Here is a 25,733-nt window from a genome sequence, read left to right as displayed (position 1 = left end):
ACATGCAGCAGCGCGAGGATGCGATGGAGGAGACTGACGATGCGACAAGCCTTCAGTGGACAGCACATTCGTCGGTGCCAACCTCTGTACATAAATTGCGGCTATACCGGCCAGTTTCCAATCTGTAAGTATTGTTGTGTCTTGCAAAGTTTTCAAGGTATCCGCCAGCCCTTCAAGAGCTTGATGCATGGTCCAGATTTGTACACATGTGAACCTTGCTTTGTCAGTGCTTGTGCTAGAATGCAGTGTCTTTTGTGTCTGCAACTGCATACTATTGGTTTAGATAATTTGATGGAAATCCCAAGTTTGTTGTTGATGTTCTGACCGTTCTGTTCAACGAACAATGACGTTGAATTAAACTAGGAAGACGCTACATGATGGTCCTAGATTTATTGGATGGTCCTATATAAAATATAGCAAACGACTGAAGACACTAGAGCGTTTGAAAACCTACCAGCCAACTATAGTTCTGTAGACAGTTGCAATTTTAGATGATAGAGTTGAAAGAATAAGTCTCCAACAGATAGATGATTGTTTAGAAAGTATGTACCACTACTCAATTTAATGATTTATTAGGTTGCAATAGTATCCCACCCAAAATAAAGTCTCTCCAAGAGACTGGCTAGAACAACCCTTGGCCGAGAAACAACACCAATCAACACTTGGGATTTTAATGATTGTCCTATATAAAATATCCTCGATTTATTTGATGGAATGGTTCACTTGCAAACATACTTGACTGGAGATGCGTAAATAGTTAGTGGAGGAAAAAATAAAAATGATCAGTATAAGAAGAGTGATTAACGGTTAAAAGAAGTTGATAGTGTATCGCACTATGCATGAGAAAATAAATATTGTGCGACACGATTATTATGTCCCGGTGCAACGCACGGGCAGTTACCTAGTAGAGATAGAGATTAACTGGAGAATCCGAAAATCCCGTCAGGGAGCTTCGAGAATTTAGGAAGTTTGTTTTTACCCTTGAGCAGTACACTTCAGTCTTGATTAACACCGACAAGATGAACAGAACCTTATTTTACTGTTAACTGTTATTTTCATTTCATTTCTTGATAAATTTCTAAGTAATACCTTTTGTGTGAGTCACTCATGTTCATGGAACACGGACAATGATACGCTAGCTCGTGCCCATCGCGGATGACACAGTAGCCGGCAGTTCTTTCTTATCCTATGTGTACACATTGACTAATGATACAGTAGTCAACTTGTGTCCTTGATTTACATTTCCTTGGATTTGGATTGTGCTTCTGCTCGATAAATGTTTGTCTCCCAGTTTTTAAGCATCCACACGGCTTGTCGGAGCTATACAAATACTCCCTCCGTTCCTAAATATAAGTCTTTGTAGTTATTTCACGATGGACCACATACGGAGGTATATAGATGCATTTTGTGTGTAGATTCATTCATTTTGCTCCGTATGTGGTCCATAGTGAAATCTCTCCAAAGACTTATATTTAGGAACGGAGGGAGTACAATATAATGTTTTGCAAACAGTATAATAACATACACAATCGACGATGGAAAGAAGAAAAGGCATTGAGGACGAATCGTTTCACATAATTTACAACCAAAATGTTACATACACATATGTTGAGTCTTTCTTAACGGGGGCAAAAAAATTGTCTCATTCATTAATTAAGAAGGGAGTTCACAAGGTTAATGCTCGAAAAAGAAGGTGCATTACAACGACAGTTTGGAATACAACAAAGTTTTTATTCCCGCGCCATCAAATTACTCTGGACTTCTTTGACTCATAGGATAGGAATATCATAGGTATGAAAATCATAGAGAGTGAGATGACACGTATCTGAATTTCTATAGGAAAATAGATGTCATCTGATGTATAAGATGAGATTTTTTTTCAACTGAATCTAGACTAATATTTTTTTTCCTTCGAAATGTGAAGGATTGTTTCCTATCCTACATAGGAATAGGAAATCATCCCTACAAATCAAAGAGATTCAAGGGATATTTTCCTACATAATTCCTACCAAATTCCTGTAAACCAAAGGAAGACTCCAGTGTTTCACCCCGCGGTGACCCAAATCTTGGCCTCCTCATTGATGAGTTGCATAATATAATATGGCGGCGTCGATTTCTTCCAGAAAACTCATGTGTTTCTGTCCTTCCAGCATTTTAGAATTCCGGGAGAAAATGGAGAGCTTCACATTTGGTGAAATTATTTCATGAAGATATTTTCTCTCCAGTTCTCGAACTAGGGAACGGAATCTTATTAGCCATTTATCATCACGGCGAGCTATGTTAGGTCCATTAATCGTCAAAATCTCCAGGGCATGGGCACTTTCAACAACATGCACTAGAAATTCAAGTTGTGTTGTTGTTCCAGAAAATCCTGTAATATGCAGGTTCTTCAGATGATTATGTGGACACCTGGTAATGCTTTTAATAGGCTCTGAGACATGATGTGGGACACCAAAAACACGAAACTGCAAAAGTTTGAGGGAGAAAACATGGTAAGCATAGGCATAATTCATGGTTAACAAGTCAATCTATTTATAGCAAAGTGAAGGTCGTTGTAGGAGATAGGAGTACTATACTCACATTCATCCCTAACGTTTCAACGAAAGGAGCAGCCCTCAAAAGTGAGGCCAAAGACAGAATATTGTCAACTTCTTTGTCATCTAAAATCAACCACAAATCTAAACATTTTAAGTGGGAAAACTTGCAAGAGGTCTCCATCAACAAGGGCATCTGAAAAGTAGATAATATAAATGGTCATTGCGAGGGAGAGAAACCAGAAAAACCAACTTGCATATTAAAGTGAAGTGTGAGACAGCAAACCTTGAGTTCAAATGAAGCACGCAATGTCAGATCCTGAACACTTGGAAGCACTTTGGGAAGTATAGTCAAAGCATGTTCAAGAGTCACTGGGGTATAGAAATCAAGAAATGCGTGTATCAAGTTTGGAGCATCCCCAAGGTCAACAGGATACAGACGCCCATAGAAAATGAAAGTTTTGAGTTTTGCCGCATTGAGTACTATCTTTGTTATCCTGCAGTGCACAACACGGAAGTATAATAACTTTGACAATGGGCAAGCTACTGTCAGCTCATCATTCAGGTGGCATCTAAATATACTGAACCACTCAAGATTAATGCAATTTGACAGCATATCTTGAAGATCCTTCCGGCTGACACGTAACAAGTACAAGTCAAGTGTTCTCAGATTTGGAAAACCGCTGAATTGAGGGGGCAGTTCAAATGATGCAAAGCTAAGTTTTAGATGACGAAGCTGAAATATGCTTTTGTTGTCTAAAAGCTCGAGCGGAAATCTGTACTGATCAGTACGACCGAAGTAATCGGTTGGTGCTATATCAAGGGCAAGGCTCTTCGTCCGCGATGATACAACAAAAGCAACCCACGAATTGATATGATCTAGTATCCTGCAGTCAAACTCAAATTTGATCATGAGCTCTTCAACAACCATGCCCTGATGTTGTTGCATGACTGCATTCACAGTCTTAATGAATTTCTGAGTGTATTGTTGTTCGTAAAACACATTCTTGGACACTGTGAGAACATCAAATCTTAGTTTGGGGCATAACATCCACCTATCTTTCCATTTACTTGATAGAATGCCACTCCTTACAGCATCCTTTAGTGGCAACTTTGATAGAACCATAGATAGCATATCCTCAGGAAGGTCTGTAAACTGAACATTTGCTCTGGTTTTCTTAAAGACTTTTCCTTGGTAGGATTCATAGGAACCCATGTGTCTTTTTCTTGCGCATGTTAGATCGTTGTCCATTTTAATTCTACATGAAAATGAAGCCAGGGTAAGTACAATTATATCAAGCAAATGAACCTGGAAGGCCGAAATGCAAGTACACTGCACAACAAAAGGTTATCCCAGTTCATCACATTTATAGCTTCTACTATCCCTCATAAATTAGATAAGAAAAACCACTCAATAAAGTTGTTGTATTTTCCTTGATAAATAGCCAACTGTGCTTCTAGCAAAAACTGTAAAATGGAACCATAGATCAGTAAAATAAATAAGAACGGGTTTGTGTGGGCAAACATTTGATCTAGATCGTGTGCTCGTTGTGCACGACAAACCCGAAGTTCATTTGTGGAAGTTCGGTAAGGTTTAGATCATGATGGGATGACAAGAACATTGCCAATGGCAAAGAATTGAGAAGGGTGAACTCTGGAGGTCCCTTGTTTACAAATCCACCATACGTAGTTAAATAAATATATATCGTTGGAGAAACTCTAGGTTTTGTAAAAGCTAAATAAATCTAGATCCTCTGATCCAGCTTGGTGGTTGGTCAAGACTCGGGAGCAGAATCAGAAAAGGAAGGTGGGAGGAGAAGGCTGAATCATGGAGATCCCCTCTCGAGATCCGCCTTGTGAAGTTAAATAAATCTAGATCGTAAGAGCAAGTAGAGATCCCCTAATAAATCCAAATTCTCCGATCAAGATTTGAGGTCGGCCAGGACTCGGGAGATGAATCGGAAAAGGAGGTGAAAGGAGAAGGATGAACTGTGGAGATCCTATGTTCCCAATCCATCGTGTGCAGTTAAAAATCAAGATCATTAGATAAATTCTAGATTGTCTAAAAGTTAGGCCTTTAAAATAGCTCCTCCTATCACTCATAACTATATTAGAACAACCACTCCATAAAATTGCCTCATTTCCATTGCTAAAAAAATTTGAGCTAGCAAAAACTATAAAGCGCAACCATAAATCAGAAGGATAAATCAGGGCGTGGGGTTGAGTTTTTGTGTGTGCGAGAGGGTGCAGGGCGACAACAAAAAACTTACCAAAGGCGAAAGACTCTGGATGAGGTTGAGACAACAGCGAACGGCGGTAGAACGGGAACATCGATGAGCAGTGACACGCTTGAGTTTGGGGGTTAGGGTTGAGGAGGCGGCGGCGGCAGTGGCGGACCTAGGTCACGAAGGGGTATACTCGTACTATATATATAGAGAGAGGGAATTTGGGTCAGATCCAGATAGAGTGTCACTTTCTGCACAAAAAAATTATTGGAGGGGCCGGGACTCAAAGAAAAATCAAAAGAGGAAAGTGTGAGGAGGGTGAACCGTGGGGATCCCCTATGCCCAAATTTATCGTGTACAGTTAAATAAATCTAGACCGTTTGATTAACTCTAGCAGATTTCCCAAAATGTTAAGCCTTTATAGTGGGTTTAAAGGGTCTTCTAAAAAATAAAGGCTCCAATGCAAGGGTATAAAGTCAAATTATATGAACTACAGTCTTTATATTTCTTCTTCCATGTAGGGCCCACTTATCAGTGGGTTATCATTTCTTTTTTATCCTTGCCCATCTAGGCCATACCCAGGCCCGTCGATGGGGCAGGCCAAATTGGCCGACCGCCCAGGGCCCCCAAGTCGCTAGGTCGTCGTATTGGGGGTAGTCAGCCGAGGGAGGAGGCCAGCAAAGGAATATCCTATTTGCCGCTCGTTGTGTCAAACTGCCGGCGCTTCGCACAGGCGAGCGACCGAGCAATGACACAATGGGCCGGCCCGTTTAACCGTTCCAGCACTCCCGGTTTTGGGAACCTCTAGAGGTTCCCAGCTGGTTTTTTCCGGTTTTGGAAACCTTCTAGAAGGTTCCTGAACCGGTTTTTTTATTTTCCTTTCTTTTTCTATTTTCGTTTTTTTTCAAGTTTATGTTTTCTCTCTCAAAAAAAGTCCGCGCTATTACAAAAATGTTCAAAATTTTAAAAATGTTCGTTTTTTCAAATTTTGTTCATAAATTCAAAAACTGTATGCATTTATCAAAAAATGTTCGGAATTTTCAAAAAATATTTTGTGTTAACAAAATTGTTCAGAATGTTTTAGTTCAAAATTTTGACAACTTTTTAAAAATGTTCGCGATTTGAAAAAATGTTTCCGTTTCAAAAATTGTTTGTAATTTTCCAAAAATGTTCATGAATTTCCGAACATATTCGTTTTATATTTTCTTCACGTATTCAAAAAATGTTCAACTTTAAAATTCGTTTGGAATTTTTAAAATTGTTTTCTGTTTCTAACTTTGGTCTAAAAATGTTCTTGTTTCCTTTTTGGTTTCTCTTTTGGTTTCTTTTTTATTTTTCAATTTGTTTTGAAAAAAGTTCATGTTTCAAAAATTGTTCGTAACCTTGAAAAACTGTTCCCACTTTCAAAAAATCTTCATTTTTTTAAAAAGTGGCCGCATTTTCCAAAATTGTTCATAAATTCAATGAATATTCGCATTTTAAACAAAATGTTGTGGGATTTAAAAAATGTTCCTTTTTTAAAAAATGTTCGTATTTGCCTTTTTTTGGTTTTCTTTTCCATTTGGAATTTTCAATAAATGTGTTCACTAATTTGAAAAGAACTCATGTTTTTGACAATTTGTTCGCAAACTCAAAATATGTTCGAGGAATTTTAAAAAATGTTCTCATTTCTAAATTTTGTTTCATAAATTTGAAAATGTTCTGTAATTTCAAAAAAAGTTCCAGCCTTTTCAATTTTGTTCACATACTCCAAAAATGATCATGTTTTCTGAATTTTCTGAAAAAATGTGTTTTGAACAAATTATTCATACTTTCCAAAAAAATTCACGTTTAGAAAAAACTGTTCATGATTTCAAAAAAAAATGTCCCTGATTTTTCGAAAATGTCATAGTTTTTGGAAAATTCAAAAATGTGCACGTTTTCATTTTTTCAGGAATTTTGAAATTGTTCAGTTTCAAATTTTTGTTCACAATTTCAAAAAATGTTCGGTGGTTCAAAACATGTTCCTGTTTTAAATAAATTGTTCGCACATTTCAAAAAAAAATATACACATTTTCGTTTTTGAGTTTCAAAATTGTTCAGTTTCAAATTTTGTTCACAAATTTTAAAAAATGTCCGGTGGTACAAAACATGTTCCCGCTTTAAAAAATTGTTCGCAAATTAAAAAAATGTTTGGAAATTTCCTAAAAATGTTCCTATTTCCAAATTTTGTTCAAAAATTCAAAAATGTTCTGGTAATGTAAAAAATTATTCCCATTTTGCAAATTTGTTCGCTAATTCAAAACATATTTTCGTTTTCAAAATTCGTTCACATATTCAAAAAATGTTCATTTTTGAAAATTTGTTCACAAATTCAAATGTGTTCGCATGTTTAATTTTTGTTCGCAAATTCTAAAATATTTGGTATTATAAAAATGTTCTTGTTGTCCAAATTTGTTCACATATTCCAAAAAATCTACAGTTTTGAAAATTTGTTCACAAATTTTAAAAATGTTCTTGTTTTCGGAATTTTGTCACAAATTCAAAAAATGCTCGAGTTTTTTGAAAATAGTTTAGTTTTTAAAACATTATCACCTTTTCAGTTTTGTTACTTGTTTTGGAAAAGATGTTTTGCGTTTACGAAAAGTAGTTCATAATTTAGAAATTATTCTTGTATTCAGTTTTTTCCAACCTTGTTTTTAGTTTCTATTCAGTTCCCAAATAATGTCGCGTTTCAAAAAAAAAATCCTTTTTTACGCTTGAAATTTTAATAGAAGTTTTAATATGTAATTGTATGCAAGAAACCTGTGTTACTACACTGGCTATGGACTCGCTCAGGTTCTTTAATGCTGGCGCTGCATATTCTTCATATTAACTCGTATGTTGCAATGGCTAGCGTGCGGTGGTTATCTACAGCAGCTCACGGGTTCGATTCCTAGCTAGCGAACTTTTATTTTTCCGATTTTTCATTCTGCGGAGGTTAGCTTGTGGGCCGGCCCAGCCGAGTAGTCTCCTATGCGAAACTGTGACTACTTGCCGCAGTAAGCGGCGCATAGGAGTCCCCGCCAGCAAACGAGCACGTCGCGCCCGATCATGTGCAGCAGATCGTACAAGCCCATCCTTATCGTAGACGCCTCGCGAGCGATCATACAGCTAGGGCTTGTTCCGTCGGCTGATCGCTTGATCCGATCGCTCGCCTCCTGTTGGTTGTCCTCGCCGTCGTTGCCCTCCGGCCCTCTCCAGTCATCATTCTGTCTCCTCGCCATGGTATAGTTGACTAGTCCCCCAAGCCATGATCCCCACATGAGTGCTCAAGATCTGTTTGGTGTAGCCCGTTTTGCTTCAGAATTTACACAGTGGATTTCTGAGTTCTACTCTCTCCGTTCTAAAATAGATGACTCAACTTTGTAGGGAGTAGTAAAGAAGACCCAAACGAATCTGCATCTCTGATCCAAACAATCAAGAGACGCACTCCTGCTAACTATTATATATATGCTCTTTGTTTCTGAATATTTTTGCACAGAATGATCACATTGATTTATCTAATACACCGATAGTTGATAAATTTGAGCATTAGCCGTTCCTATATATTGATAAACGATAAATTTCTTTACACTTTGCAGTTGGAGATTTAGACTTCACATTGATTGATGCAGCTATTTTTGGAGATAATTGCTAATTCCAGTTTCAAGGTACGACAATTTTTTTTCTTATCTGGCTATAGGTGATAAACTTAGAACTTCAGTTATATGGGCACATCAAAATTTAGGACCCCATTTTGCATTTTGTCCCGGGCCCCCAAATTTCTAGAGACGGCATTGGCCATACCTCCCCATCATAGTCGCTCCTCTGCACGCAAACTGTCTCCGGCGGAAGCCCGATTGTCCGAGGCGGCGAGGTTGTTTTTTTAGAGAAGGAGGAGGACCCCTGGCCTCTGCATTTGGACGATGCATGCAACCACTTTATTAATTATTCACAGAAGACCTTATAAAGTCATACAACAGTAAGACTAAAGCCATCGTCTAGTTAACATCTGTCGCTACTCCTATCCAATTGATGAAGGGATGCTGATAGTCTGGGCCTAATACCAGTCAAACCTAACATCTAAGACCTGAGGTCCCAACCAAGACTCCTGCCGGGTATGGGGCACCCTCCAGTTCGGTGCACTCCTCAACCAGGACGCCTGCCGGGTATAAGGCCGCCGCAGCCACCTGCCATCAATTCATCTTCAGTGATGTACTGCTGCATCTACCTTTCCCGGTCGTGCCGCGATGAAAGCGAAGGGAGTGCGGCGTAGAACTCCAGGTTCTGGCGGGAGAGGGAGGAGGCAACGACAGAAGATGGAGGAGAGGCGATAATGCATTCACCAACTTGGAAAGAGTGCTGGAGGGATGGTCGCAAAGTTGTCGGGCATGGCCAACAAACAGGGTTCCATGTTTCCCTCATAGAAAAAATAGATCAAATGTACATTTCGTACATTTATTTCACCTTATACTTACTTCATAGAAAAATAAACTGAGTTTAATATGTTGTCGCAACAATGAACTTTTTAAAATCGATAAATGATTCTATGATTCTACATTTGAGAACAAATTTCTGCCTACTAACAGGTAATTAAGCTGCATTACCACTTTTTACTGATCAGAAAGATTCAACGAAAAATATGGAAAGAAAATTTATAATGGCAACACGCTCGTTCGAAACTATGACCTATGAGGTGAATCTTTTGTAAAATCTGGGCAGCGTTTGGACCGCCAAAGATGACGTGCAGAGCCAAAATCGTTTTCTGGTCAGATACCATGACCGTGATGAGCCTGCAGATGGACGGGAGATTTCGGGTCAGGCCGCCCGTGACGATAGCCCGATGGATGACATTTCAATGGTGGACTCGGTGGCCCAGGATTTGCGTTTGACCTATACAGAGTATTGCGGGCGCGGCTATGTCTCATGTCATTTATCTCCCTAGAGTATTTCTCAAAAAAAAAAAATCTCGCTAGAGTTGCTCAATTTTTTTATCTCGCTAGAAGGATTTGTGTCCACCAACATCCTTCTTGCGGTGGTGTTTTGATCCTTTTGCGAAAGTTGAACCAGATTAGACCCTGGTTTATTTTTTAAAAAAAATTTGACCATTTTCCTATCGCCGGGGTTGAGGCCGTTTGGCGGTAGGGTTACACGCCCTACCGCAAAAAAAAATATAAGTATCAAATATAGTGCTTATACCACCTACCGTGGAATACCTGGGCGGTAGGGTTGCACAGGCTACCGCAAGCCTATTTAATGTTAGGGCAGCAGTGAGCTAACACGGATAAATTGCCTATCGCCAGGGGCCTCGACGGTAGGCTGATATATCCTCCCACCATCGACCCCGGCGGCAAAGGATCAGATCCCGGAAATTTTTTGAATCAGCGTCAGATCTGGCTCAACTTTCGCGAAAGGGTCAAAACACTAAATTTGGCCTCCGCTCGCCTGAAGCGACGAAATAATGTGCCGGCCGAGTGGCGCACATTTTTGGTTCGCTCGTTCCTTCGGTCAGTTTCGTTTTCTCTTTCTGTTATATTTAAAAAAACAAAAATACATATATTAAAAAAACTCATGCAAAAATTTCGCATTGTTAAAAATTAATGCAGCAATAAAAAATATTATACTTCACCAAGCATTCTAAATAAAGATATTACCAAAAACACGTGAAAATTTTGCAAAAATATCTTCACCAAGCATCTGAAATGATTTAAATGCCAAAGAGAAAATGTTTCTCATGAATGCAAAAATATATCTAGAAAATACAAATTTGCATGAAAAAAGCCAATTTCGTTTTTAAAAAATGTTAATCAAGCATTGAAAAATGATAAATATGTATAAAAATGCTGGCGATGGATTCAAACAATATCAATCTCATATATGAAAAAATTAAATCAAGCATTTGAACTTGTTAAATGTGTATAAAAAATGCTGAATGCATTTATTAATCAAGCATTTGAAAAAGGTTACATATAGAAAAAGTTAAAAATGCAATATTTTATTTCATAATTATCAATCAAACATTTAGGCGAATGTTGAAATTGTGTATGGAAAAACTATTGACCTTGTCTTCATAAAACATTGTTTTTTCTATTTGAAAAATGTTAATAGTGTATTATCAGAATATATATTGACGGTCATATGGGACACCTAGGTGCCCGTGCTCCTTGTGTTTCGACCATTCGATTGCATTACAGGTCAATCCATCACACGTTACTGATTTGAAAATAATTACATAATTTAGAAACAATGCTATGGTCCAACACGCCATGTATGGTAACATTTATTTGGAAAGCGAAAATAATGTCATGCATGCTATCGTTCCTTATTGAGAGACGTTAGTAGTATAAATTGGATAGAGAAAACTAGAAATTAAGGGACGCAGCGATTCGGTGCTCGAGCTCAGCTGCTCCCGAAATCGCTAGCGTTGGCTCATGTATGGGGATTCGCAAAAAGCGGTCTGTCACGTCTGCACCGAGACAGCGAAAAAAGGGATACGCCGCTTATACGGGAGCGAACAGTGCAGCCGTGCGGGCCCAAAACGTATGGGTGGACCAACGTCCGTGTACCAGGCCGTCTACCTTTTGGGCTGAGCCGTGGAACAATTACGTCGGAGCGAACCTGAGCCGTTCTGGAAGCCTGCCGCCGGCACGGACGGGCTGCCCTTCCCCGAGGCTGCGGGAGGCTGCGGTTCCTCCGGCGGCCGGCGATGCAAGATGCTGGGCTTGAATCCTTCTGGATGCGGTCGACCAGTAAGTCAACCCTGCCCGCTTTGGAGATCTACCCTTGCATGTGCCCCCGTGACAGAGCCGTCGGTGCCCGCCATGGCCGTGGGTTGCAGGTTTCCGGTGCGAGCGGAGTTCGCGGACAGCCTGGAACATCCAGATCCGGTGCCTCTTGCGGTGCTCCCGCGACGTGATGTCACCCCTGCTACGCCGGCGGATTCGAATGCTGGCTCCGGGTGCAGGCAGCACGTTGGTTGCGCTAGCCCTGGGAGGACGCAGGGTGAAAATCGGTGTCGACGGCCGGGCTCTCCGACGAGGTCTGTGCAGTCCACCCACAGGGTAAATCCAGAGGCGCCGGGATGGACCAAAAGGTACAACCTGAATCCTGTCCTGTCTAACTGTTACTATTTTTCTAGCAAATGGTGCGATTTTCTTGTGCTATGCTCGCTGAGATGTTAGTGGTATTGTGATTTGCCGAACAGAAAAGATGAAATTGCTAGTTCATGTGATGTATGGTTGAGATCAGTAGGAAAAGTTATCCGCAGCAGCACTCGTTTGGGTCTGTTTCCTATCGATGGTTAGTTACATATTTTGTTCTTGTTTGTAAATTCAGGTTACATCTTGGGAGTGCGCCACCGGACAGAACGCCGTGTCCATATAGGATGAGTGCTTTAGAGCAGTCAATTCGCAAGTATGCCCCTGCTCCCCGCTCGTCGCAGTCCTGGCATCCCGCTTGTCCTCACATGCGTCGTCTTTCTGTCTCCGCCGGTGCCGCCACTACTCGCTGCTCGTTGCTGCCAGTCGAGCAAGATCTCCGGTGCTGCGGTGGACAAGCACAAGACGCCAACGGAGGAAGAGAATAGGAATCCGGCGTGGGAGGATGAGGAGGACAAGGATCAGGCGAGAAAGGAGGTGGTTATAGGTCTGATACTTAGCATGATTTATTTTCAGTATTCTCTGTAGTTTATAAGCAGCAAATGCCACCAGGGAATGCTCCATGTTGTAAGAAAATTGTGAATTCTGAACCTAGTCAAGTGCTTCTACTACAAGGTACTATATAGGTACCTGATATTTGGAAACTGTCAAATCCCTTTACCCGCTCACACAATATCCCTGAAACAGCAACTGTTCCACTGATTTTCTTCTGAAACAGCAACTGTTACAATGAAGAAAAAGCCATCACTGGTTTGTCACAGCAGAAGGTGGGTGCAGGAGATGATGATGATGATGCGCTGCTAATATTGGACTTGCCAGCGGTAAGCTCATTTTCATACTCAAGAAACATGCTTGTGGCCCTAACAAGTAACACTACCTGACATTTTCTTACTCTTATGCACATGGACAGTATGTATAATGCCACCTGAAGCATTTTGGTACTGCATGTCAGTATGTGTAATGATTTATTTTTAGTATTCTCATTTCAGCAAAGGGTCATTTTTGTGGCAGCCCAGAGATAGGAAAACTGTGTCTAGTCAAGACCTACTTAGCAACAAAGAGTAAGTGGCATCTCCAGAGAATTGAAGTTAATAGATACTGAAGTCCCCATGCTACCTGCTTGTTTTAGTGAAAGGACCAAACCAAATATCCTTCATTTTTAGTACTAGTACATGCCACTCTTAATTTTTATATAACCATTAATCTCAATTGGTGAAGATTATTACTCCCTCTGTTCACTTTTGTAAGTCGTTTTAGGCAGCTGAAATTAAACTATTTTAAGTGCTGTCCTAAATGTCTAGGACGTCTTATAGAAGTGAACGGAGGGAGTAGTATCAATCTATACAATAGCTTATTTTCATCAGTGCTCACTAGCTGCATGTCCCAGTTCAGTACACGGCATGTCCGCATGTTTGCTAGCTGCATGTATGTTATTGGAACAAATCATCGGCATGAAAAAGCTTGATATAAGCTACAAAGTAAATTCCTGAAACTTTGTTCTAATATTCAGGACAGGTCTTCAGAGCAGCTGCCATTGACTTGGAAAAGTTCAGCACTAAAATTTGATGTTCAGGAGAACCAAATTCATCATAAATAAGGGGCTGCCATTGACTTGTCGTTCATCGCAAAGTTCAGGAGAATCTGAATGTATGTTCAGAACTATGAAATCTGGTGTTCAAGCACATGTTCAGGATGTGAAATCTGAAACCTGAATCTGATGTTTAAGCTAGCAGTGATGTATGCTCACTGAAATTATGTTAGTTTTAAAACTGCTCGTTGCTGCATTTGATAAACTGAATCTAACACTGTATCAAATGGATCGAAGATTTGCTCGTTGCTGCAAGTCTTAATGTAGTTTTAACATTGTTCAGGACTGAAATCTGAATCTGAAACTGATACAAAGCTAGCATTGATGTATGTTCAAGCTAGTTTGCACATGGACAATGAAATCGTATATAGCTAGTTGCAAACTAGCGTGCTGACTGCTAGTCAAACCATGCGGACGCGGACACTGTTAACTGCGGGATTAGGAGGGGCGTTGAGGACGGCAGTGGGGTGTGAGGACGAGATTGTGTGTGTGTGCGCGCGCGCGCGTGTTTTGAGAAACAGGGGATGAAATTGTGTAGGTTTCGGTGTGGGGAACGAGTGAACATATACTCCTCATGAACTAGCTGGCGACCTCGGGACGGCTCAGCCTCATACAGAAAAATGACTGGGCCGTGTCCACTACCGCTGTTCCGCGTACGGGTTGACGTTTGCCGTCGTAATAAAGTAAATGCGCCAGCGCACGCGCTGTGATCGGAAACAATACTGCCTGAATACAAGCTGGAATACATTACAGGGCGCTGATCCACATGCGAATGAGGGGGGAGATTTCAGGATCATCTGAGCCTGAGCTCAGAATTGGATATCCCAAAATTAAGGCCTCATTATTATACCTTAAAGTCTATGGTGTTGGGTATATGTACATTTTTTTATATGTGTGCATACACATTGGTTGATACTGCACCATTTTTATTATTTCAAATTAAGATACCAGTTTTCCCAACCATTTTACGACTTTGGATATCAACCTATGGATGCCATATTTCACGTAGTCAGGTATATACGTAGCCATATTTTACTTTATATATGTTGACGAGATAACTATAACATTTTCGTACCCTTTTTCACATAGCCGGGTATATACGCGTGCATACACATTGGGTATCACATACCTATGGATGCCATATTTCACGTAGTCAGGTATATAAGTAGCCATATTTTACTTTATATACGTTGATGAGATACCTATAACATTTTCGTACCCCTTTTTTTTGCGGGGTTCGTACCCTTTTTCACATAGCCGGGTATATACATGTGTATACACATCGGGTATATTTGCACTTGAGGTATTTCATTTATAGGGATATCATATGGTCTAATCTGGTAATAAGTACGTAGGGACTTGGGTATATCATTTTTTAAGTTTACATGTTAGTGAATTGTTTTTAGGTATATTATTTTATTTTTAAGTTCATTGGGTATATACTATGAAATTATGTGAGTACGTTATATTATAATAAAAGTAAAAAATTGTATAGGAAAATATATAAAAAAATTGTGTAGGAAAATTATGTGGTCACATTTTATATTATTTGATCACCTTCATTTTTATAGGAAAATTAGTCGTCAAAAAGTGTGACCCTGCCTTTAAAAAATACTAGATACGTTGAAATGTAAAATATTGGAGAAAGACATAAAAGTGTCCTAATTATACATACAAACCTTTTGGGACCTTTTTTCGTATTATTAGGTCAATCAGGTATCTTAAAAAATTAGAGGGTATGTACATATATTTTCTCTTTCATTAGGTATATACATATACATAATCAGAAAAAAGTTGGGTACATATGTGGGCACGCCATATGTTTTGACTGAATAATACGGTACACTATTATAGAAAAACAGTATGTGGTTTTCATTTGGAAAGTAACCATTGCTGGGATCCGGTAGTATATTTTTTTTACGGGGAAATTCAGGGAGCTATATTGAGTAAACACATTCTTGGAACAATCAGCCAGGAGGCTGGACACCAAGAAGCTAGGAGTCTCGTCAAGCCAACTATCGGTCACATTAAATGTGCAGGCACGTTTGCACACAAGTGAGCCGGTAAATTGGCTGACCTGTTTACATGTTGAATAACAAAAGAAGAAAATTGAGTACTAAGCTCTCCAATCCCTAAAAGTAAAGGAGCCACAATTGAACGAGAATTGTGGCGAGTGGTCCAGAGTGTCACCAACTCCAAGCAATCGACTTCCATTATCACATGCGAGAATTCACGAAGAGCAGCGAACCGAACACCATCTCGCAAGGAAAGTCCCTCCATGATCAAGGGATCCGAAATCCCCATATATGGCTTGCACCAGGCACCCAAGAGGGCCGTAGGAGATCGAGCAATGCCTCCCGCGCCTCCCCTGCCATCCGCTAAGTTGAGAGCTCCATCAGTTGTGATCTTCACAAACCCATCTTCAGGGGCCCGCCACCCATAGCCAGGCAAGACCAGCGTATCCTTGCGCGGCAAGTGAAGAAGTGCAATAGCCTCCTTTGTAGCTCGGATCGTCGCAGTAGGGTCACGGCCTTCTTCACCGTGCTTGATACGATTCCTGGAATGCCAAATAGACCACATAATAGTGGTGATCTTTGCACGGTCATCATCCGTAAAGCGCGGGTCACATAAAATGTCGCGAGCCCACGAGTCCGGGTGTAGCCGTGGAAGCCGGAGCCCGAACCATGCACATGCCTCCTCCCAAAAGCGCTGAGCATGCGAGCAATGTATCAGCGCATGCTTTAGATCCTCATCCATAGCAAGACAGACTTTGCATCTTCGAATTTCTGCAATGTGTCTATAGTTGGGAGTAGCTTCATCTGGAAGAATTCCACGAAAAACTCTCCACCAAAAAACTCTCACTTTTGGGATTACATTCAATTTCCACAAGGCTTTCCACATCTGTTGTTCATCATCGGAGGTACCGGTAGTCGTCCCTTCATCTAGAGCCAAACGCTCGTTTTGATTCACAAGAGCACGGTACGCAGACTTCACAGTGTAGTTGCATGATCTTTCGAATGCCCAAGCAAGGTAATCATCCCCTCCCCCTTGCCGAATAGGAATATTAAGAATGGTAGTATATTATTTTTTGGAAAGCAATGATTGACCGATGATGGTTGCAGATCATGTATCTATATCTATACTTCTATTAAAAAAGCAAACATTTGTTACCCTACGGACACACCGTAAACTGCACACGGAATTGTTAGAGGTGTTGGATCAATCTAACTAACTCACATCTAACAGTCAATGTTATATCAAAGGTCTGCCATGCAAATAAACGATCCAGATTAAATGTTCTGCCGGAGCAGACTGCCACGCCCCCGCGCACCCGTTTGTCCTCAATTAGCGGGATTATTGTTATCCCATAATTTTCTCTCTCCCCACAAAGTTTTGCCGTTTCTTCTCTGTTGGCCTAATTCCATAATTTTCTCACAGATGCGAGCGCGGATCGCAGCCGCCGCCGCCCGCCCCTCCTCCTCTACTTCCCCATGGGTGCGAACAAATGGAGCCAACCACCTGAACTGACTGGAGCGGCGAGTGGCGGAGGAAGGGAGAGAGCGGTGGAGGAAGGGAGAGATGGCATCGGCAGCGGCGGGGGAGAGGAGAGGGGTCCCGGCGGGATGCATCTGGAAAGACCCCGAGGTCCGAGGGTCATTTCCGCCACCACGCGCGCCGTTGCCGCCGCGTGCCTCCGCCAGATCCTCGCCGTCTACGCCTCCTTCGCCGACCTCGCCGCGCAGCACTCCGCCCGTCCGCCGGCCGCTGGACTCCGTCAAAGGGCCGACCACGTGATGCCAGATTCAAGATTGCTTGGTAATGGATAAGATCAGCCCGTGTGGCCAGCAGCATAGGTAGGATTCCTGTTCTATTTCCTTTGGGTGGTTAATTCCATGGGCCATTTTGTTAACCAGTAGAAAGATACTGCTTGATGCCCCGGATCGTTCCACACCATGGGGACAAGCAGGGTCCGTCAGACTAATCTTGCTTATGTGTTCTCTCGACCCCCATAGAATTGCAGTATTTATCATTTTTGTTTACTTACACAAACCCCTTTTATTTGTTACAGTTAGGCCAATCCATTGTTAGAAGGGAGCACCTGAAACTCATCTAGCTGAGACATAACTATGGTCTCATTCACGGATGATGTCCTGTTCTAGTGAGTTTGTTTCTCGCTCCCCTACGATCTGGTTGTCTTCGTTTTTTGTGTGTGGCTGGCCTAGTGCGTTTTCTTGATTTTAGTTGGCCGGACTTGGCCTAGCCACTTCTCGTGTTGTGCGGCAAGACTACTACATTTTGCCAAGACGCTTGAGCTACTAGTAGTTGCTACCGCTCAAACAAAAAAACTAGTAGTTGCTGTTTAAAGACACGGGAGCTAGGTGGAAGCTTGTAGAAAAAATATTGATGCCACAATTGACATCACAAACTTATTACCCATGACATTTTGTTGATTTTCTATTATTCCATTTCACCATAATACGTTGGCAAAAATGTTGTTGCAAGTATATTAACGGAACCATTTAGATTTCGTGTTGTTCCCTTACAGCATAAAACATGTGATTTTCGGTTTCAAAATTGTTGACGGATATAAAAATCTCCCTACATTTAAAAATGTTCGTCAAATACAAAAAGAATATATAAAATGTTCACCAACATTTAAAAATCATGAAGTTGGAAGAAAACTTAATTTCTCCGAAATGTTCACCGTTTAAAAAAATCATGATTAAAAGTAGAAGTAATAAATAAATAAATATGAAACCCACCACCAGTTGTAACCACCTTGGAGGCCCGTCCTGTTGCGATCCCTCCTTTGGGACATGCAATTGCAACAAAACCTAGAAAATGTGCAGTTGCAGTTCCACCTTGGGCAGATGCAATTGCGACAAACCCCTAGAAAACTTGCAGTTGTGACATGCCTCGGAAACCATGCGGTTCTGATTCTCACCCTTGGGGCTTGCAATTGCGACAAACCTAGAAAACTTGCAATTGTGACCTACCTTGAAGAACTTGCAGTTGCGGCACCCCCCCCCTCGGGACATGCAATTGCGACAAATCCTAGAAAACTTGCAGTTTAGACTTGCCTTGAAAAACATGCAATTACGATTTCCCCCTTGGGGACATGCAATTGTAACAAACCCTAAAAAAATTTATTGTCGCGACATGCCTTGGAAACTGTCAAGTTCCAAATCCCACCCTTTGGGCTTGCAGTTGTGACCTACCTTGAAAAACATGCAGTTGTGACTCCTCCCTTGGGGACATGTAGTTGCGACAAACCCTAGAAAATTTGTAGTCGACATGACTTAGAAACATCACAGTCCCGATTCACGCCTCTTGGGGGCTTGCATTTGCGACAAACCTAGAAAACTTGCAGTTCCGACCTACCTTAAAAAACTTGCAGCTGCCCCCCTGCCTCGGGACATGCAATTGCGACAAATCCTAGAAAACTTGCAGTTGCGACCCCTCCCCCCGGGACATGCAATTGCGACAAATCCTAAAAAACATGCAGTTGCAACTTGCCTTGAAAAACATGCAGTTGCGATTTCCCCTTGGGGACATGCAATTGCAGCAAACCCTAAAAAACTTGTAGTTGCGACATGCCTTGGAAACTGTCAGGTTCCAAATCCCACCCTTGGGGCTTGCAGTTGCGACCTACCTTGAAATATGCAGTCATGATTCCTCCCTTAGGGACATGCAGTTGCAACAAACTCTAGAAAACTTGCAGTTGCGACATGACTTGGAAATAGTGTAGTCCCGATTCACACCTCTTGGGGGCTTGCAGTTGCGACAACCACTGGAAACTTGCGATTGCGACCTGGCTTGGGAAAAAGGTGCATTTGTGATTCTCCTTGGGGACATGCAGTTGTGATTCCCCATCTTAAAGTTGCCTTTGGAAATGCGTAGTTGTGGTTCCCCCTTGGGGACATGCAATTGTGCCCCCCCCCCCCTCTCGAGATCTTCAAAGTTGTGACCCCATCTCAAAAGAACTTGCGGTTGCAAGCCCCTCAAAAACACTTGTCGTGGCACCCTCGAGCATGTCATTTTATATCTTTTATTTTTCTAAAAAGGAAAGAAAAACATGACACAAAAAAGGAATTAGAAACAAGAAAAAAAACTTGAAAAATAAAAATAAAAATCTTATCCAAATTGTGATCGACATTGGAAAAACATGGGAGTTGTGACATGCCTTGGAAAATCAACGATCTCCCCTCTCTCTGCTCACTCTGGTATCTTGAGGGATGATCAGAAAACGTCGGCAGGGAAGTGGGGATATGAACAACGGTAAGCAGGCTTGAGATAACGGGCCAATGCCGCGCTATAAACGTCAACTGTCGAAAATGGATGGGAAAAAACAGAAGAAAACAACCCGTGGCAGATAAAAAGCCAACAAGGACCACATACCACCGGGACAACCTTGCGAGCTAGGAAAGCACGAACCCCTAACAAAAAGTAAGGAAAGCACAAGAACCCCTCACAAAAAGTAAGGAAAGCACCAATCATGACAGAAAAAAATTCCAACGGATACAATGAATACTTGCAAACTAAAACTCAGCTAGCAAAACCGATAAAGAAATAAAAAATAACATTTTGAAAAAATAAAAGTAAAGCTGAAAATGGAAAAACAAAAAAGGCAAATAAAAGAAAATGTTGGGAAAAAAACAAAGGAGAAAAGGCCAACATGGCCCGATACACATATATACAGTGACTAACACATAATGAAACAAACCACATGAAACATGTGGTAAGCAATCCAAATAATTTAAAAAAAAACACATAATGAAACAAGGCAGCGTCGCTACCCCTGAGAAAAAAACAAAGGCAGCATCGCTATCCCTGAAAACTAAAGAAGGAGCATCGCTACCTCTTCTTGGAGCAACGACGGGAGGACCTAACGGGCTGCGACGGGCCACCAACACGACATAACAAACAACCGAGAAAAAAACAGGCCGAGGACAACTTCGCTGGGACATGCACGAATCGCTATGCGATTTTTGATCCAACGAATGTGTACGTGAATGAGACCATAACTAAAACTCAGCTAGCTGAGTTTCAGCAAAACCGTTGTTAGAATCCTCATACGCCACTGTTGTTGCAAATTCATTCAATGGAAAGGGTAATGTGATATTAGAACTCATATTTGGGAAGAGATGACCGAGTGTGAGAGGATGTATATCTCAGACTTAGCATGTTTTCCTGATTAACCAAGTCATGATTTGTTAGCTTTTTGCCCACTACCAAAACAATAACCTGTCTTCCTACACTTGTGCTTCAGTTACCCGATTTAAGTTGTAAATATTTTAAGCTATTATTTACGTGGGTGTACCATGTACCATATACAATATTTTTCAGCTAGGTTGGTAGTTGGCCTTTCTGTCCTGCGAGCTTATTGATTTATCTGATTAACAGATGTTGGGTGGTGTTTTTTTGTCACATGAGGTGGAGTTCGTGCTTGTAACATCAGTAGAATGTGGACTACTAGGAGCACTCAGTGGCAGATTGCTATCATGACATATATTTTGTACAATTGAAGTTGCTTGAAAGGCACACCAAAATACTGATGTAGTTTATCTACCTTCTACGTCCTTCTAGAGGTTAGTGAATGGTTTCATTATCTGATGCTAATAATCAATTAATTATTGTGATTAAACTGCTGAGGCCTTCATTTTTCACATGATTTTAATATCTACTATCTAGAGTCATGTTTGGTCATATTTTCCTTTTGCTCGCGCAATATCAAAATTAGTCATATGCTAAGTCTATAGTGTATGGTTCTGTACACTAGTTAGTGTGCACGTGCAACGCACGTCTCCCTTAAAAAAACAAGTCAATGCAATATGTTGTCCATAAGTTTTCCAAATCTAGATTAGATTACATGATCACATACTTTATCTGTTCTTTATCATGCTCAAGATTGCTCAAAATTATGTTTTTCACTGTGAAGTTTTACTAAATTATAAAGACTTTTAGATAATACCAACTGTGTATTAATAGCAATGGCTTAGAACAAATATTACCACACCGTACCCTAACAAAAATGATCAAAAAATAATAATCGGGAATGACACTACTTCTCTTCTCTCCTTGGGAGTAACATGTAAAATTAATTATATTTTTACTTGTCATCTCCTTAGTATCTTTATTTAGTACAAAAACATAAATACTACAAATTCTTTCTTTGATGGAACAAAATAATAAGCACCACATGCAAATATACAAGTACACAGAGTCAAAGTGACAAAGTCTAGAGATTTAGATTTTACTCACCTCTACACCACCGTCGTGGAGCTTCATCTTGCTACGGCTTGAGCTAAAATGGCCCATATTTTTCTGTTCTGAAATCTTTTGATACGCAATGGTGTGGGCAGCAACCATCCTATTAATGGTGATCAAAGTGGATTCTTATCAATGTGTGTATATTACACATGAGGTTGTGGACATACCTTGGTCAACTGGTCAAATATAACTTCCACAACAATATAAAGTGCCTTGTTCTCCATCAGACAATAGCATTCATCTCGCCATATGACTGCACGTGAATATGCGCACCATCTGATTACCATGTACAATTCAAGTTCCTACAAATTGCATCAAAGGAACCATGCTTGACTGTTAGAAATATCAGAGCCCTCTAGCTCTAGGACGCACATGCTGCATTTAAAGCTAGCTGTCGCTATTTTCATGGCAGCACCTAAAGAGTTGATGTTCTTCTCATAGGTTCAAGAGTATCTTCTCAATCAGAATACAATGAAAAAGGAGAGAAATAAGTAACCAATTAAGCATCATGGGGAATTTCTGCATAGTTCTTTCATTTTGTAAAACATTAACAGTTGGACTACACATGAAACTATATATTGCAAACGATGAAAAAGGAGAGAAATAAGTAACCAATTAAGCATCACAGGGAATTTCTACATAGTACTTTCATGTTGTAAAACATTAACAGTTGGACTCCACATGAAAACTGTATATTGCAAAGTTTAAAAGGTTAATCTTGTACCCCTTGCTTCTCTCAAACCATACATTAATGCTGGCAACTATGGGCGAGAAGGAATTAGATGGTGGTGTGCACGGGACACCCAAGAAGGAAACAAAAATAGCTAAAGGAATCAGGAATTGGACACATAGCCGTCCAGTGCACGCCGTCGTGGGACACTCCCAAGACGAACTCATGCAGGGAGGGCATTGAAGCGTAGGGCGTCCAGCAAATTGAGGCGAACACCATCGAGGGCCGTTGAGGGCGCCGACGTTGTTGTTGTAGTTGCTGCACACGCCATAGAGGCCGCCAAGTGTGTGGTAAAGCCGCGCTGGACGACGGCTGCAGTGAGCGCAGGGAAGAAGTCTAAGACGTTGTGCCTGAGGGAGTGCGCCACGGCCTCCCGCGCGAAGCCGTGCAACACGCGGGACGCCGGCTGGCTGAGGCCGGCCGACAACATGATGCGGCACTGCAGGTCCATCATGAATGCAAACGCCGGGTGGCCGATGATGGCCGGCCTCCACGGGCAGGCCGGACGCCGCCAACTCCGATACGCGGCGGAGTATGCCGAGGACAGCGTCCCGCAGCTGCAGCTGCAATGCGTCCCCGTGAAGCCGCTTGGACGACAGCAAGTGTCCGACGTCGATCCCGGGCTGTGGCGGCGGAGGAGGCGACGTTCGCGACGACCGTGCCCAACCGGTGCGTCATCAATGGGTCGTACCTTTCAGCGAGGATCCCTAGGGATCGGTGCGGCACTTTCCTGCAACGTCGAGGAGATTGACCGGAAGCGGCCTCGCCCCAGGAGCCCAGGTGGAAGGCGGTGTGGGCATCTAAAACAAATCTGTGCAATGTTTGGATAGGCTGTATGCATAGCAAGCTCCGTTATGGTCTCAAGCTTTAATTGATTTCCTTGCATGCAGGGTCAGCAGTTAATCACCATCAAGAAAAAAAAGAAACCACTCGTGATTTTCTCCTGGGATGTAGCGATCGTTGGCTGTTGGGTTGTCTGGCATGATCGCTCGAGGGCAGGTCTGCCGGCAGAACATTTCATCTCAACCGTTGAATTCATGGATGTAACGTGGGCAGTTGGATGTGATTTAGTCTGCTAGATCGGACGATTCTGGTTTTCCTGTGTGTACTTTGCGGTGTGTCTATAAGGGAACTCACGTTTGCTTTTTTAATAGTAGTATAGAATCCATATTGTTTGCTCTTATAGCTTGATGAAAATACATGTCAAGCTATTTTATCACAAGATTCCTATACCGATAATTCAAATGGACCAAACATATTGGGAATCTTTTCATGGACTATCCTCATAATGGCTGCCAAATTCTTGCTTTCAGAGGTAGCCCCTGAACTCAGGAGATCCAGTTTCCTGTATTACCAATGTATATTTACGTGTATAATACTTTATAAACATAATATACCTTCTAAACAGGCTACTGAGACCATGGGCAGGAAGGAATCAACATTTGTAAGACACTACATATTTTTGGCCTTCATATAAACGGTAGATAGAGTACATATGCTCTTGTAATGCTACTACACACCTCTCCAAGGTCCAACAATTCCAAGGATGACTACAAAAGCCATACTCTTGCTCCGTCTAACATTGTTATCTAAATTATTACATTACTTATGATGAACGGGACAGACTGCAAGCTACAACTTTCTCTGAACCAAATTGACCATTCTTTTCTCAAGGGCATAACTAACATAAATTTATTATTTTTCAGGTACCAATGATGAAATGTTTTCTGCAGGTCTCAAGCATGGTTTCTTTCTGATTGCGAGGATTTTTACAAAGAGGATGTTTGAGAAGGTAATCAAATAACTATACATGTTTTCTAAGCATCTAAGAGGATTTCGTGTTCAGTTTCGTGCTCGAATTTTAGAGCCCAAATGTAGAGATGCATAGCTTGATTCTAGAAGTAAGGGTGGCCTCGTTTGATATACCTGGGTTGTGAAGAGGTGATCGTGTGGCTGAAGAATGATGTGAATGATTGGAAGTGCTCCAACCAGGAAACATTCGGGTGGTGCCTGCATTGGACACAATGTATTTTAGGATGAGACCATTCATGTGGAACTTTTTAGTGAGCAAATAAAGACCGAGCAAAACTATGGGTTGTATTTGTTGTTGTGCTAAAGAGACTGTCAGAGTGCATTGTTGAGCTCTGAAATTTATCAAGTTTGTGTCAGCTGTGGTAGAAGGCCAGGGTGCAGAATTTGTGAGGTGTTATATACACAAACCAATACATTCTTGTTTCGGAGGAGTTGTTTGCTTTCCTGGTGCCAAGGCACTTTGGAATGCCTGGGTGCCATTGAATTGCAAGATTTTCATTTGCTTGGCTTCGCAGTATCGAGTATGGACATCAGATCGTCAGATCAGAAGAGGACCGCAGGACCATATTTTGCCTCGTTTTCTCTGAGCAGGAAGAGGACATTATCGATCTCATCCTTCTTCAGTGCATATATGCTCGATAGCTATGGCATCATTGTCTTCGATCGACTCATCTTGATGTTGTCCCTGCTCCTTCTGTCATCGATAATCTTCAGCTTTGGTGGGGAGATCTCGCCAGTTCATTCCCAAAGCTAAACGATGTGGTTTTTATTCTCTTGTGATGTTTGTGTGCTAGAGCCTATGGAAGCAACACAGTGCTAGGTTGTTCAATAATGCTCAGCTTCAAGTCAACAAGGAAACGTTCTGTGTTCTCATTCTTTCTGACCTAATTGCGAGAGGGAAGAGGATGTCTGGATTATGTGAGTAGTCCATTGTAATATGTGTTGGTGGTGGAGTGTGGATGTCGTCCCCCTTTGGGGTGCTCTTGTTACTTGTGTTCTCTTGTGCTTGATTTAATGTATACATCACCTGAGACATGCCTTGTGTGCATGATTACTAATTATGTACTCATGTTCATCTGATGTTATGTTTTTGAATGACGTACATCATTTGTCTCTTTACTGGTGGTGTGCTTTAAAAATGTACTCCCTCCGTCCGGAAATACTTGTCGGAGAAATGGATAAAAATAGATATATCTAGAACTAAAATACGTCTAGATACATTCATTCCTCCGACAAGTATTTCCGGACGGAGGGAGTATATTGTTGTGCATCGATATTTTTATGGTCACTCCTTATGTGTATTGGTGGACACGTGCGCTGCACGTGCACTCTTACTAGTCTTAGAAAAGAGAAGAAAACAAAGAAAACCAAAGTATAACGAAGAAGGAAGAAAAACATAATAAACCCCTTGAAAAA

General features: G+C 41.3%; 2 protein-coding genes and 1 long non-coding RNA gene across 11 annotated transcripts; 2 read left to right on the top strand and 1 right to left on the bottom strand.

Moving 5' to 3' along the window:
* Nucleotides 1-1,674: 1,674 nt before the first annotated feature.
* LOC119340021 (F-box/LRR-repeat protein At3g26922-like) lies at nucleotides 1,675-4,914 on the bottom strand. Its single transcript, XM_037611935.1, has 4 exons — nucleotides 4,805-4,914; nucleotides 2,821-3,793; nucleotides 2,581-2,730; nucleotides 1,675-2,465 (listed from the first exon to the last, which is right to left on the bottom strand). The coding sequence occupies exons 2-4, from the start codon at nucleotides 3,784-3,786 to the stop codon at nucleotides 2,076-2,078; spliced, it is 1,506 nt and encodes a 501-aa protein (XP_037467832.1). The 5' UTR covers nucleotides 3,787-3,793; nucleotides 4,805-4,914; the 3' UTR covers nucleotides 1,675-2,075.
* A 6,431-nt stretch (nucleotides 4,915-11,345) lies between these two features.
* Nucleotides 11,346-13,801, top strand: LOC119335268. 9 transcript variants are annotated; one of them, XR_005161780.1, is made up of 7 exons: nucleotides 11,346-11,508; nucleotides 11,598-11,852; nucleotides 12,095-12,172; nucleotides 12,283-12,403; nucleotides 12,635-12,737; nucleotides 12,906-12,977; nucleotides 13,427-13,801. XR_005161780.1 is itself a non-coding variant. In XM_037607414.1 (6 exons), exons 1-5 carry the CDS (start codon nucleotides 11,581-11,583, stop codon nucleotides 12,936-12,938), a joined length of 597 nt encoding a protein of 198 aa, XP_037463311.1. In that variant the 5' UTR covers nucleotides 11,518-11,580; the 3' UTR covers nucleotides 12,939-12,977; nucleotides 13,432-13,801. The 9 variants fall into 9 exon arrangements, 5 of the variants coding, with proteins under 5 accessions (XP_037463311.1, XP_037463310.1, XP_037463307.1 ...); XR_005161779.1 differs by having other exon boundaries at nucleotides 11,351-11,508; nucleotides 12,095-12,403; nucleotides 12,892-12,977; nucleotides 13,427-13,799; XR_005161778.1 differs by having other exon boundaries at nucleotides 11,352-11,508; nucleotides 12,095-12,403; nucleotides 13,427-13,799.
* Nucleotides 13,802-16,846: 3,045 nt separating this feature from the next.
* LOC119335214 lies at nucleotides 16,847-25,397 on the top strand. Its single transcript, XR_005161723.1, has 4 exons — nucleotides 16,847-17,358; nucleotides 17,574-17,663; nucleotides 20,909-21,093; nucleotides 24,212-25,397. It is a non-coding gene; the product is annotated as an uncharacterized LOC119335214 (long non-coding RNA).
* The last annotated feature ends 336 nt before the right edge of the window (nucleotides 25,398-25,733 follow it).

Source organism: Triticum dicoccoides, chromosome 7B (genome assembly GCF_002162155.2).
Source record: "Triticum dicoccoides isolate Atlit2015 ecotype Zavitan chromosome 7B, WEW_v2.0, whole genome shotgun sequence".
Classification (NCBI taxonomy): Eukaryota; Viridiplantae; Streptophyta; class Magnoliopsida; order Poales; family Poaceae; genus Triticum; species Triticum dicoccoides.
Note: the sequence above shows the minus strand (reverse complement) of the source record. Positions and strands in the feature narration are given on the sequence as shown.